At 36.2% G+C, this 15140-nt stretch overlaps 1 protein-coding gene across 6 annotated transcripts in view; it reads left to right on the forward strand.

Annotated features, from left to right (window-relative positions):
* LOC306761447 (vacuole membrane protein 1-like) overlaps nucleotides 1-15140 on the forward strand; it is a 58146-nt gene that overhangs the window by 27220 nt on the left and 15786 nt on the right. For all 6 annotated transcript variants that reach the window (XM_079247606.1, XM_079247608.1, XM_079247607.1 and 3 more), the window contains 3 exons: nucleotides 1543-1674; nucleotides 11258-11338; nucleotides 11695-11811. In XM_079247606.1, coding sequence (XP_079103732.1) covers nucleotides 1543-1674; nucleotides 11258-11338; nucleotides 11695-11811 — 330 coding nt within the window. The remainder of the gene's footprint in view (nucleotides 1-1542; nucleotides 1675-11257; nucleotides 11339-11694; nucleotides 11812-15140) is intronic.

Genomic DNA, 15140 nt, shown 5'->3' on the forward strand with positions numbered 1-15140 from the left:
ACAATCATCACCCAACTTATAAGCCCCAAAATAAGTTGGCAACCTCCATGTCTGCTTTCTTCAGAAATCCCAGATAAGTCATGAAGATTGTCATTCAGTTGATTTTTGCTGACCCATAAAAACTATTTCTATGTTCATGTGTATTTATTTTACTTTTGTTTAACCCTTTAAAAAAATGTTGTTGTTTTTTTTTTTTTAAACATGAAGTCTTTATTGGTCCCTTTAACAAAATGTAAAATAGAAAAGAACCAACATTTTTTGGGGATATCATACATTCATTTCGATATAATATATTTTTTAAAAATTGTGTAATCTTTACTTTTTTGCATCGTGTCCACTATTGTGGACACCTATTTGAAGGCTGTTCTCTAGTATATACACAAATGAGGATGGTATATTTGCAATTTTGCCACTCAAGTGAACATTAGAAAAGTCTCTTAACACACTGCCACTCACTTAAGAATTAAACTAATTTAGAATAAAATTTCACATCCACACATACATGTAATTACCATATTTAGCTCAGTAATAAACAGGACAAGAAAATGATACTAGTCAGTTTTTTATAGAATATTTCTATTGTATAAATATCACAATATTAATATATTATAAATCGTTATATATAATAGATCAAAATGAAAAAACTAAAAAGTCAAATAACATTAAAGACAAAGAAAAGTGTCTTTGTACATGTCTTTAGGAGTTAAATATTGCATGTGAAAAAATGTGGCATTGTTTTTAATAATTTAGAGGGTGAAGGGGCATAAGCCCAAAAAGCCGATTGTGTTCCACAAGAATTTGAGCAAGTTTGTATATTTGGGTTAAATAGTGTTTTCTTTTGGCAATCATACCAAACTTGGGTTATATGGAGGAACCAAGATGCTGCTTGTTATTCCACAGTGTTCAATGCCATAGTGAGAGAACTACAGGCTCTGATTGGTCCACATGTTATGAACCCTAACTATAATTGGTAGAGACAAAGCAAAAGCAAAAAGAAGATTCTTGACAGACTTGCAGATTGCTCACAACAATATTTTGATAAGGTCAAATAAATTAAGAACAGTAAATTATACTTTTCTGTCAACTGATAGGACACCTGTGATTTTCCATTTGTTTCAACAAAGTCTCCTTGTGCTGGCAACCAGGTTAATGTCTTTTAGAAAGTGGTTACATGTACACTAATGTATCAATTTTCAGCTTCTTTTATCATTACATAAAGATTACTGCAGTTATCCTAAACTTGAAATGATATGTTGACTCCAAACCACTCAGCTACTCACTATTTGTTTATTTTAAAGCAGAAAACACAAAAACATTTTAATAAGGTTTAGATAGATCAACAGCCTGAACAGTTTGCAGTCAAACTTGCACAACGTTGCCAATATTAACATCTGTCATAACAGCAATTATGACTTTCCCTTTCTTAAAATTGTGTTGAATTTAAAGTTCTACCTGTGTGTGTGTGTGTGTGTGTGTGTGTGTGTGTGTGTGTGTGTGTGTGTGTGTGTGTGTGTGTGTGTGTGTGTGTGTGTGTGAGAACAGGGTGCTGGAACAGCTATAGGAGAGCTTCCTCCCTACTTCATGGCACGGGCTGCACGGCTATCTGGTGCTGAACCTGATGATGAAGATTATCAGAAATTTGAGCAAATGCTGGACCAGACTGAGTCCGCACAGGTGACACAATGCTTCTTGTACCATCTATTGTCCCGTCATCTTTCATCTTCACTCCACCAAACCCCTTTGCTTTTCAAATTGCTTATAACCTGCTACACAAAGTGAAACTCCAATAAAACTCTCTTTCTTCCATGTTTACTATTTAAGTTTTAATATATTTTGTTATATGTTTAGCTGATTTTCTAATATTTAAAGAATTTGGCTAGTTTAGATCTTTAAGTTCAAGTTTTTTTATAAAGCACATTTTTGCAACAGCAGCCTCCCGAAGTGCTAAACAATAAAGCAACAAACAAAAATCCACAATTTTAAAATAAACACTGCTCAGTAAAAATAAATAAAATCTTGAATAAAAGAAAAACTAGAATTAAAAATAAAACACACAAAGGTCAAGCTCAGAGAAAGCTCTGTCACCCCTGGATTAAAGTCTGGCTAGTGGGACATCAAGTAAAAGCTGTGAAGAGGACCTCAGAGTGCTGGCTGGAGTATTCTGGTGTAGCAACCTTTTGTCTCAACCCAGATCTGGTGTGCCAAACTTTTGTGGGTCAACAGCTTTAAAAAAAAAAAAAAAAAAAACCACCCCAAGTTTCTCAATGGTATTGCCAGATTTAAGTGCTTTCACAACATTATGACTAAGAGCAGTGATGCACTCGGATAAAACGCGCACAGCATTTCCGATCTTCATTAAGAAATTCGCTGAGAAAAAAATGTTCACGTATTAAACATCCCCAGAAATGTTTCAACACTGTCCAACGGCTCAGTGTAAATATTTATTTACTAACCTCCTGAATAGAGAATCGAGAAGGAGGAATGAAGGGAAATGTGGTTTTGTCATAGTTTTCCTTCAGACCTGTCTGTCCCAGTGTTCAGTGTCAGGAATGTTTTCTTCTTTCTTTCACTGTGGGTGAAACGGTCAGACAAAGAGCTGTAAAACATCTGCATCCATAAATGGTTTGGAACTTAACAACAGACTCACTCTTGCATTTGCAGGAACAAACTTTTAACAAATAAATCCCATGATTTAGTCATGATTTTTGCTGTGTACTGCATGTAACTTAGTTTTATTCACACTTGCATGATTGATGTTGCTTAAGCTACAGTTTTAGTTGTGAAATGTTCTAAATGAAAAACATTTCTTAAATGTCTTTTTTTGTGCATGTTTCCATTAGTTTTCCCTGGTGGAAACATGCACATAACACAGTAGATGTGCAGGCTAATTTTCCAAGTTGTCCATTACAAAATCTCCCAAAAAAAACAAAAAACTGAATACTTATAAAATTTTGTTTATAAAATAAAACTGGCTGCATGGTTTGGTTCTGTAAACTTGTCAGAAATGTTAAATGTCTGTATGTCAAACCTTGGACCAGCTGGCTTAAACCTTGAATTTCCCCTCGGGATGAATAAAGTATCTTTAATTTGATTTGCACATACATATAGCAATGCTACAACTTTATATACCATATACACAAAAAGTAAAAGATTTTTTGTTTTATTTTATTTTGTACATAGATGTAGCAGTGACCTGTTTATATATTATGTAAACAGGAAAAGTAAAAGATTTTATTTATTTTGTTCATACATATAGCAGTGACACAAGTGTATATACCATGTACACAGAAAAAGGAAAAGATTTTATTTTTTATTTTATTTTGTACATACTTATAGCAGTGACACACGTACACACGTTTCATAAAGTAAAAAAAAAAGAAAAACAAAACATTGTTAAAAATGCTGTGAAATCCTTATATTAAAAAAAATCTAAACAGCAATTAATATCAGGAGCAGTAATCACAGATGATAATACTTGGTGGAGTCTATGGAGAAACTCTTGGTCATCCAAATATAAATACTGATTCTAAACCAAGTTATTACTTAGGCTTTCACTTTACACTTCTCTTCCCAACAGCTCGGGTCTGTACTTTGAGAACAGGAAGTACTTTGTGTCGACACAAAACAAAACTGAGGTGATTGTCTTTTGGAGCCACAGAGAATCTATTAAAGCCACCACAGAGCTTCATTCTATACACCTAAAAATCACCAACCAGACCAGAAATCTGGGTCTGGTGATGAACGCAGGCCTGAATCTTGAAAAGTGAATCACAAAATTACCTGAATAATATAGACCTGATGATACAACAGGACTTGGAAAAACTTGTTTGCTTTCATCTTTAGTTGACTGGATTGCTGTAAAAATATCCTTACTGGTCTACTTAAAAAAACAGTTAGACAACTGCAGCTTATTCAGAACTCTCAAGTCCTCACTAAGACCAAGAAGTTGGACCCCAGCAGTCCAGATCCAAGGTCTTTACAGTGACTTTGTGTCCATCAGAGGATGGACTTTAAAGTTTTGTTGCTGGTCTGCAAAGCTCTGAGTGGTTTAGGATCAAACACATCAGTGATCTCTTGACCCAGACCCAGCTGCATTCAGCTTCTATGCTACACATGTCTGGAACAAACTCCCTGAAAGCCTCAGATTAGCTGAAATTTCGTTTATTTAAATCCAGATTAAAGACCCTCCTGTTCCCAGCTGCATCTCAATAGTTTTTTATTTAAAAGACCAAATTTTCAATGTTTTTAAGCCTGAATTTTAAAAAAAAAACTTGGTTGTGTTTTCAGTAGTTTTATTTATCCAATATCTTTTTCTTTTTCTTTTGTTTTTCATTTTAAATAATGCTTTTTTTCTAAGGTTTTAAGGTCTTTGTAAAGCTCTTTGAATCACTGTTGACTTATGACAAATGAACATTTCTGCTTAGCTTAGTCACCAATCTTATTGTCCTCAAATTAAGTCACAGCAGGTTATGAAACACATAATCTTTAACTTTTGCCTCCTTTTACTCTCATCCTTTTAATTTAGATAGGTAGTAATAGTTTTCACATTTATCCTAACTATATCTATTTGAGAATAAAAGAACGTAGGTAACTAAGAGCCCTAAGAGCTCAAAGTTTCTCCGAATTTAATCTGTAGATTTGCCAGATCAGGTTAAAATAAGTCACATACAATGCAGCAAAAAGAAGAGTTGGGGCAGGGATGCTGCACCTGCCTTAAAGTTTACTGCTATTAATACTGTGGACAGCTCTGTATACTGGCACCAACATCTGTCCTGCGGAGTCCAGACCACATGTGTGAGTGCGCTGTTCTGACATCACTAACTGATATAGGAGCACTTCCCACCTTAGACAAGGCGCAGAAGATGGAAGATTCAGTAGAAAAGGGAGACAAACGGGCCGCGATGAGAAGAAGAAAGTTTGTCTCAGCACCAAGGAGCGTGAATGATGCGTGACTTTTTTTCAAAGAAGCCAACGATGTGATGCAGAAGGGACGTTGCCTGTTTGTTTCGCTTCTGTGGAAATTCAGATGCTGCGTTAGCATTAATCCTGCTTTCTCTTTTACATGCTTTTTTTTTCTGTCTTTTTGTTCCTGTGCTCTCATGAATCCTTCCTCTTCCATGCTACAATTCTCCCTCTTTCTTCTCCTCTCTTTCCTTCCCGCTCTGTGTGTGTGTGTGTGTGTGTGTGTGTGTGTGTGTGTGTGTGTGTGTGTGTGTGTGTGTGTGTGTGTGTGTGTGTGTGTGTGTGTGTGTGAGAATGTATGTGATGTATGTCTGTGTGTTTGAACAGCATCCGGACGCAGGTTGTCTGCACCACCAAGGACCTATGACATATGGAAATGTGTTTGGTTTTTTTTCTTCACACCAGGGGTTTTTACAATTACTCGGATGTTCTTGTGGTTTCCTTTTGTACTTAAGAAGAGCCCGCAACACCTTTTCATCTTACACTTGTCCACTTTTTGCCTGTTGTACACTTTTTATAGTGGAGTGAGGTATCCATCAGCTCTGAATTTATGCCGGAGTTTTGTTTTTTTCTTTCTTTCTTGAGAGCTGAAAAATATTACTCTTATAACAAACTAAAAACAGACGTTCCATGGATTGGAATGGCAAAAATGTGTTATTATTGGATCGCTGTGTATTAGACAGGAAGCGGTTAAATTTTGCTGTCACGGATGTCATCTCCCTTAAACCAAACATGGCTCCACATCCATAACGCCCATCCCAACACACACACACACACACACACACACACACACACATATTCCACCCACTCTCCATCCTGAAGCAGCAAAGCTTAATTAAGATGCTGACTTCGTCCCATCCGTTGGAGTCACAGAGGTTTTTAGGTGCCAACATTTTGACTTAAACCCAGTGGTATTTCTCCCAGCCGGCACGTGCCAACTTCCTACCACAAGTGCACGTGATGCACAGCAAAGCCCTCTGGGTTTTTTTTTTTTTCTTTCATTCAACAGAGCTATTCAAGAATAATGAAGTCATGCCTTTTTTAACGGCTCTAGACACTGATGTCATGAACATCAGCTCCCCCCCCCCCCCCTTAAATCTTATGCTGAGAGAAAGACCGCTCTACATGCCGGTGAGGAATCCTCAGTATTAACGCAGATCGTCTCAGACAATCCAGCTTGGAATGTGTATGTGATAGCTTGCAACTTGATTACATCCGGGCTTGTAGGGTTGTTTTTTTTTCGTTCTTTCTTCTTTTTTTTTTTTTTTTTTTAACCTGGAACGGAAAGAGTTAACAGGCTGTGAATTCTTGATTGCCAACTCCCAGGATCGTATCTCCTGTAACTCAAATCAGGGCCATCTGCGCTGGGCGTATGCCTGCCTTCCCCCCTGGCCTACTCCACTCAAAGACTCTCTATGCTGTGGTTTGCCCAGCCCCGTCACATGACTTCTCTGAAAGTGCCCCCTCCCTCCCTCCCTCCTCCTCCCTCTTTATTTCCAGTAAACTGTTTGAAAGAAGGGGGGTGAGTCAGAGTAAAACCAGCTTCCCTTGAACCGCAGATTGTTAAAGAATTTGTCAACGTGGACTCAGGGGTGCATTTGTGTTTGCGTGTGTGTGTGTGTGTGTGTTGGGGGGGGGGAATGATCTGAACGTGTATCTCTTATTTATTCTTAAAACTGTAGCTTCAGTTGCATCAGTCTACTTCCTGCGCCGTACAGAGTGGGCGCGGGCTTGTCAGGAGTTAATGAGATGAACTTTAGCCATCTTCATGTCGGGGGGGCTCGCGATTACTCCTGAGATGTGTGTCTTCTGTGTGAAAGATTTTCATTGAGAAAAAAAGAGAAAGCATAGACGCAGGGAGAGAGATAGAGAGAGAGAGAGAGAGAGAAATGTGCGTGGGTGTCGACTTGTATATAAGCTGTGCATAGATTTTTCCTTGTGTGACACTTTAATTTTCCTAATAGGGCAGTCTGTCTTTTTGTCTGTGTTTGAACTATACCCCCCCTTTAAAAAAAAAAAAAAAAAAAGGTTTAGCTCAACAAAGTGATGAACATGTTGTTAGTGAAAACTTTAACATTTCTCCCAGTACTGTATGCTGAATTTTTTATGATTTAAAAAAAAAACCTAATAAAGGAATAACTTTGCTCTCAAACTGTGTCATTAAAACCTTACATATTATGACGTTTGCATAAACAGCATCTAAAAATATATATAGTAATGACACTTTTAAAACCAAAGATATTTATCTGTGATTACAGACATTCTAAATATAACATTTAAAGTGTATGTAAAGAAATGCATGTATGTAAATGTAAAATAACTTTCACACTGAACATAACCTCATTTCCTATAATTATCCCAATGACTTGAATCAACAGTTGTCTACACATACATAACTTTAATTTATCTACTGTATATTTACTGCTATCAAATCCAGTAGATTTGGGACATTTTGTACTTTGGACGTGTCAGCAAGCATGCTTTACACAAGCGGTTGAAGATGCCCTCTTACCACCAGTTCCAGTTTATTTATGTTGACACAAAAATATGTTTTGGTCATGATAAGAAGAAGTAAAACCACAACATTCAAGTGCATCTCTGCTTTACCATCTTTATAACGGTAAATTGACTGTAAGGACAATATAAATGTGGAAGGCGGAGGGATTCAAACCCATAACAGACAAAATAGCACAGCAGGCAGTCTTTGGCAAACAGCCAGGCAATATGGTGATTTTCCATAAGCCGCCAACAACGGTGTCTGGAATCTACATCCTAGCTATCCCAGATAGATGCTTCCATGGTCCAGAAATGTAGAAAGGAGAAACAATCCAAGCGTGTAGTTCAAATGCAATAAATCACAGTGTCACAGGTTGACACATACAAATACTTGCATTCTTCATACCTTCCCCCATGTCTCTCTTTGGGGACCCTTTATTCTCTCAGCAGTGATATTTTCATGCTCTCTTACAGTGTGAGCCAAAAGTTCAAAAGCAGCAACCCGAGTGTCATGGTGTCAGAAAACAAGTGGGATTCATTCATAGTCTGCATGGCACTGATTCTTTCTGCAGGACTCTGTTACACACTGTAACAGTCAGGATTGTCAGGTGTCCCTGGTCCAGACATGGTCCTCAGTGGTTCAGCTGTAAACCTACCATGCACATTCCTTCCCTCCCTGTCTCCCACCAGCTGAACAGTTCACACACACACACACAAAAGCATAAACACATATGCACACATGAGAACAGGCTAGAACTAAAACTTCAGGGTTGTCCAAGGAGAAACTTTCACGATTGGACATCAGCAGAGGCAGAAATTCAAATCATGAACCAATCAGAATGGATGTCCCTACGCTCCCCCCACCACCACCTTATTCGGCGACCTCCCATGTCTCTCAAATTTCCTGTCCACGGGGTTGCACCCCATAAAGAATGTCATCAGCACTGTACTGATTTTGTTGACCATATAAGGTATGATCATGCTTTGCAAACCTCCCTTCTGCACTTCATTTTTTTTTCTTTTTTTTCCTCCGAAAGTGGGGCCTTAGTTCTTCTTATTTAATAAAACAAGGATTTATTTTTCTCCTGTTTCTTTTTTAAATTATTTAATATTGTTTAAGGTGAGAAAATATGGCACACAGCAAATACCCATCAATCATACTCATTATTACTATTCTTTTTTTTATTTGTCATAAGATGAATGTCATCTTTAAAACCATCATATATGTATCAGTATCAGCAGTAAACTGAAATAAAGGATCTTTTTAGCACTTGGGATGAGAAAAAAAAACTCTTTTTTTCACCACGTTGGCATGTATTTACAGTTAATTAGTCATTTGCAAATTATGTAGATCCTTTGCGTGAAAATATTGTAGTTTCATCCTTTTAATATGAACCTTTAGTAAGTTTGAAATGTATTTAAAAACATGTACATTAAAACATATAATACTGATAATTACAGTATTTCAAAATGCTTGTTCAAATCAGTATATTTATTTGCTTAATTTAAAAAAATATCTGATTAAAGGTACATATTTTTAGATGTTTGTTTTTTAACACATGAATAGATTGATTAAGCACAACCCCGAAACTTGTTTAGTCATTTATATAATTTGTGAAATTGATAATTCTGTAAAAAATTACAAATAGCATTATCATAATTATGACTAAAATAATTAGTTTGGAAACTTCTGAATTAATAAAAAGCATCAGTATTGCCACAATAATTTAATTAGCTTTGAAAAACAAACATCAAACTTCCTGTGTTTCATCATAAAAGTGCAAAATTTCTTATGGGACAAATGTAGAATTAATTAAAAAAAAAAAAAGAAAAAGAACAAAAACCGATGTACAGTTCCTGCAGTCATCTTTACAAGCATAGGATTAATTTCTGTACATTCAGGCCTTTAGAAAACTGACATTGGCCTTCCTTGATATTTTCGAACATTAATTTTGTTAGTCCTTTATGTTGTTTGTTTGTAAATGGAAACATTCAATTATTCACAAGAATTGCTATCACATTAAAACCAAAATATTTAACATTGCTAAGTCAATAATGGCAATGATATAAGAATATTATTACCTGAATATTTGACATATCCAAAAGAATTGTGAAGTCTTCAACAAGAAATCTCTTTACATTCACTCAATGTTCCCAGACAAAGTTTATTTAAATAAACAGGTTGGAGCTTCTCTTCCCTCAGAAGGCATATTGAGAAAAAATGTGTCATTGCAGTGAAAAGAGGCTTCTGTCAGGGACGATAGCGCAGCACCAGTGGATAACCTGTGAGTTTGTGAGTCACTGGAATGTCAGTTTGTTGTCTTCTCCTTTTTATATATATTCCCAGTGTGAAAGGGATTGATCAAACACCTGAAGTGAGACAGGAATACTTTGTACATCTAGAATAAAGAGGTCACAAACAAGCCTTGTAATTCACTTTAAATATGTGCAACAGGTGAGGGAGAAATGTGAACCTAAAGGTTTTCATACTTGCTTTCACAAACTGCAGAAATTAATTAAAACTTGAGAGCCACATTTCAGTAAAGCATTTACAGTATTTCTTCACTGAGAAATTAATATAAGAAATCATGATTATTTTGTGCTGAAATCAAACATAATTTTCTCATGGCTTTTATCTTTTCCATTTCTGTCTAGATTTAGAATTAAAGCTATGCAAATGTCTAAGAAAGTGAACTCTACATTGTTGATTTTAATAGATTTTATTGTTTAAAGTGAACCATATAAACTTGAGAATTTAGAAATATAAACTCTCCAATTTTTTGTGTTATGATCATTTATTCATTCATGTTTGTCATTCAGAGTTCTAAACAACCTGTACTTAAGTATATCTGATTTCTTATTGTGTCATTATTTTGTTTGTCAGATGCTTTTAAGCTAAATAATTGATTTAAGCTTGTTTTTTCTTTAAAGGCACATTTTCCAACTAGTAGATGATTCTTAACATCTTGTTGCAGCTGCTGCTCTTGCACTCATTTGAAAACAGGATTTAAAACCAAAAATGTGGTCATTCTCTAATTTTTCTTTTCATTTGAATAATGTTGCATGTTTAGATTAAAACAATATTGAAGAGTTTCAAAAGCAGCAAAGTTATAAATAAGATTAAAAAAAGCTGACAGGTTATAAAGAAATGTTGAAGCAGATCTTTGCTCTGATGATTTCATTTATATTTTCCAAAATGAAGTTTTATTCTAAAATGATATCCGACAAATTGTTTTCTGTAATTTGAATAGTTTTAAAATATTCTGAAAACAATCAAGTTTAAACAAATAAATTTACAGCTGGACACATCTATGTGATATTCACCCTCTTACATAAATTTTTAAACAAAACAAATGTAAAGAATTGTTCATAGAAAATCCCGTTAACAAAGCTTTAAGAATTCCTCCGTATTGTTTCAGTTTGAATTCATAAATTAATCTGTTTTCATTTTAAAAGTTCTTTTTTTTTTACCCATTATTTGTCACATGAAAGGAACATCAATTTGAATGGTTTGAAGATTAAGTGATTTAAAAGTAAAAGTTATCACAAAATCCTTCATAACTGGACAAAACATATTTTATATTAATTCTGCAAATATAATCACAACAATTTTTATTCAGGAATTTATTCTTATCAAAATAAATATCTCTAGCAGGTTTAAAATGGTACGGTGTGTAAGTGATCTGTCATACCTTGTATAACGTTTGGTTTGAAAAGGATAAATGATGAGAGATCAGCTCATCTGCTGGATATTTATCACATATTTCCCTCTTCTTTTTTTTTTTTTACTGGTTTTCAGGACTTTGCATCCCGTGCAAAAGTAGCAGTACAGAAACTCATCCAGAGAGTTGGATTCTTTGGGATTTTAGCCTGTGCTTCTGTAAGTCATATCACACATTACTCTATTTCTCCACTCTCACATCACAAAGTTATCATTCTAAATAAGTTGGTCATATCCACATTCCTGTCCTCAGACAGTTCTGCATTTTTCAAAGGAAATGACAAAGCTAAAAAAGCTGTAAAAAATAGTTCTAAAAATACACAGTGTACATGTACCAGACACTGTAATGTTAAAATCCTATTTGGGTTCCCTGTAAGAAAATGAATATAAAGAATGAAACAGTCATCTGTAGCATTAAATCATCTCTTTTTCTGTCTTTTTTTTTATTTCAGGAACAAAATAATAAATAAACTCACATAATATTAATTCTAATGGAGTTTATTGTCTTTCCCCAGATTCCAAATCCTCTTTTCGACTTGGCAGGAATAACATGTGGACATTTTTTGGTCCCATTCTGGACTTTCTTTGGTGCCACTCTGATAGGGAAGGCAGTCATCAAGATGCACATTCAGGTGAGCTGCAGTTAAATTCACGTTACAGAAACTACACGGATGCCTCGCTCTGCTCTCCACTACCTCTGTAAAAACTATCTTCATGAAAAACAGCTTATACGTTGCCTGTGTAACATTTGTGCTGTTTTCTTTCTATTTTACACCACAGAGAATCATTAAAAACATAGTAAGATTACATCTAAAATGTCATAAAGGGGAAAATGTGTGTACATTCATGCACAGCATCTCTGCTCAGTAGCAGCTGGTCGTAAGGAGGCCATTTTGTGCAGCCAAATTAGGGGGAGTCAACCATTTTGTGACTGCAGCTGCAGCAACCCTTTGTGCATTGTACAGTAGACTAGTCAGCCTACACATACTGAGAACTTACAAGAAAGTAAAAGCTACATACTAAACCTTAGCTAAGAAACTAGTTTTCGGACTTGGCATCACTAATGTTTCTTCTAATCCTGGAAAATCCTCAATTTGCGTCCAGGAATTTGCAGTATGTCTGTGATTACCGTCAGGGGCTTAACTTTTTGTTTTCTAAGCAGATGCAGGAATTTGCTCACTGTGACACACCGCGGGTGTTAAGAGCAAAGCATTTTTTCCCCTCTTTACCTACTCTATCATACACAGAAAGTATTGTCCTGCACTGAACTGAGGAAAAAAAAGTGAACTTTAAAGCAGATGTACATTGTGTGTGTGCGAGGTGATGGAACTGAGAGGGACAGATGGGGGACAAGTAAGGTGGGGGGGGAGGCTGCATGGACATCAGGCACAGTCACACATACAGGACCAGATTACACCCAAGCCCCCCGCCCCGACTGACAGAGGTGTGTCCTTCTCTTTCTCAAAGAAAGAAAGGCTTCACCCGGCTCTCCGACATGCCTGGGGGCCCAGTCTCTCCTGTAGCTGCTTAGTTAAATTTTCTTCAAACTCAAGTTTTGCTTTTCATGCAAATGGTTTAATAATTTACAGTGTGTGTGCAGAAAAGAAGAAGTATTAGAAGGAAGTGTACAGGAGAGCAGGTGACATTCTCCCCCATGGGCCAAGACGAAACAAAAGGGGATTTTGAGACTTGTGTGTGTGTGTGTGTGTTTGTAAAATGTGAGCAGCTTCAAAGCGTCTTTTTTATCCTTGTGCCTGTACATCAGGTGTGTTCTCACCTGTCTCCAAGGAGAGGCTCCCCCCCCCCCATTCTTCACCGCTTCCATCTTTTATTGCTCACTAAGCTTCATTTCTGAGTGTGTGCTGCTGAATAGTCAGCGTCAGCATCTTTGTGACGCAGCGGGCCACTTGAGGATTGCAGGTGATGTCAACGGACACACTTTTGACTCTTGGGACAGGTGTTTAGGTCAAGAACAAAAGCATTTTGAGGTGTGGCAGAGATGGTTGATCTCAGCAGCAAAAGTGGAATAAGAGAAGTCACTGCTTCCTTTTTTTTCTTTGTTTTTAATCTGAATGAATGCTTTGTCAGAGCTGCATGAATTCTGAGAACTGTAAATAAAGAATGTAATGTGCTCTTCTGATTAGTCAGTGTTTTCTGACAAAGGATTGTGATGAGGATGTTTGTCTCTTGCGCACTTAACAGAAATGAACAAGTCAAGATAATGTCATCAGCTGCTTCTGAGCAAGACCCTTCTTAGTCAGCTTTCCCGCTTCTTCCTTTGTTTGGATGATGGGTCATTGAAACATTTTAGCTTTAAGTAAAAAATAAAAAAAGGGGGAAAAATCTGGTGAATGAGATAACGTGAGAGCAAGTGCATTTTTTATGTTGTAAATGCTGTAAGTGTATCATTTTTTGACAGTGAAATTTTGAGTGCAAGTCTCTCATTCATTGTGTTAAATTCAAAATGGCATACGGAGGCTTAACACCCCCACAATGAATGAGACAACCAAATGACAATCCATGGATGACCTGGATTACACGTTACATAAGCTCACAGCGAACACTGTAACAAAGAACTGATCAAAGCGCCCTGTCACATGAAATTAAAATTGTTGCCAGGGCGAACTAATGCTGAGTGATCTGTAGCGTGATCACTGGTGGTTTGGTTTCTGTACTGAATCTTTTTAATGTTTCTCCACCTGTAGTACAAGTTGCTATTTGTACTTTTTATTCTCTCCTATTTTTTATTCGTTGTATAATTTGTTTTAACAGTGTCTAACATTTTAATGCTCCCAGCGAACAGCTGCTAAACTGGCTCGATCAGAGCCGTCTTCAGCAATTCGACTTGAAAGTTTCTAATCAATATAATTGCATTACTCCTTAGTAAGCCAAGGCCGGCACTGGGAAAGAGTTTTTAACTTTAGTTGCAATAAAATCTTTTTTTCATGGGAATCTCATTTAGTTTTCTGGTCTGGTGATGGCTTGAAAATGAGTAAGAAAGTAATTGAAAATAGTTTATGTAGCTCTTATCAAGAGGAAATGCTACAAATGTTTCATATTTTTCAAAGCATAAAACCACAGATAAATACAAATGCATTCTAGTAATAAAATAAAAAGTATAAACAAATCAAAGGTAAAATTAAACAACACAAATTACACATAATTAAACATACATCTGTATTGTAAATTGAGGCTGATTTTCTTCAAGTGTACTAATAAAAATACTGTTATTTTACAAAGAACAAGTTAGAGATTTTTATGACTGAAAACATGTATTTAAATGTGAATAAATATTTGTGTCCAATGTAGCATTTTTCATGGCATTAAATGTCTTTTTTTTATTCTTGTTTTGTCCTTTATAATTTCCACAGATTATATCCGTTACACAGGACCGAAGTTATGGATTAATTATAAATAATATATTTAGATAAAACATGCTGGGTTTCAACTGCTTTTCTGCACATCTTTGTCAAACTCTGTGGGGTTAAGAAATTGTAATCTCTTGATTCAAGACTTTTTTCTTTCAGAACATGTTTGTGAAATAAAATACAGTAACCTATAACAAAAGGACATGTGGTAGACTAAAAGATCAGTTCAGTTAGAGTGTTATGGCCCTTGCCCTCTCTCATGAGGAAGAAGAATCTAATACGAAACATAATGGCTGCCAGTCAACCGCTTTTTCCTCCTTTCTCAGTGACTAAGCAGCAATCAGACTGGACAGGAGGCGAATCCAGACCCCCTCTGAGGCAATGACACATCACCTTTGATTCCTTCACTCTTCTGTTCATGGTGTTCTCAAAGTACACACACTCAGTGTTCTGATGACAGACACTTTGATATGCTGATCTGGTGTGTTGTGCTGGTGATGTGTCATAAAGCACAGGCCTTTTATTTGTTGCCCTCCATGACAAAATGTCATGACTGCTTTTAGCCCAAACCACCTTGGGCTTTGAAGGCATGG

This window comes from Telmatherina bonti (assembly GCF_933228915.1).
Source record: "Telmatherina bonti genome assembly, chromosome: 10".
NCBI lineage: Eukaryota > Metazoa > Chordata > Actinopteri > Atheriniformes > Telmatherinidae > Telmatherina > Telmatherina bonti.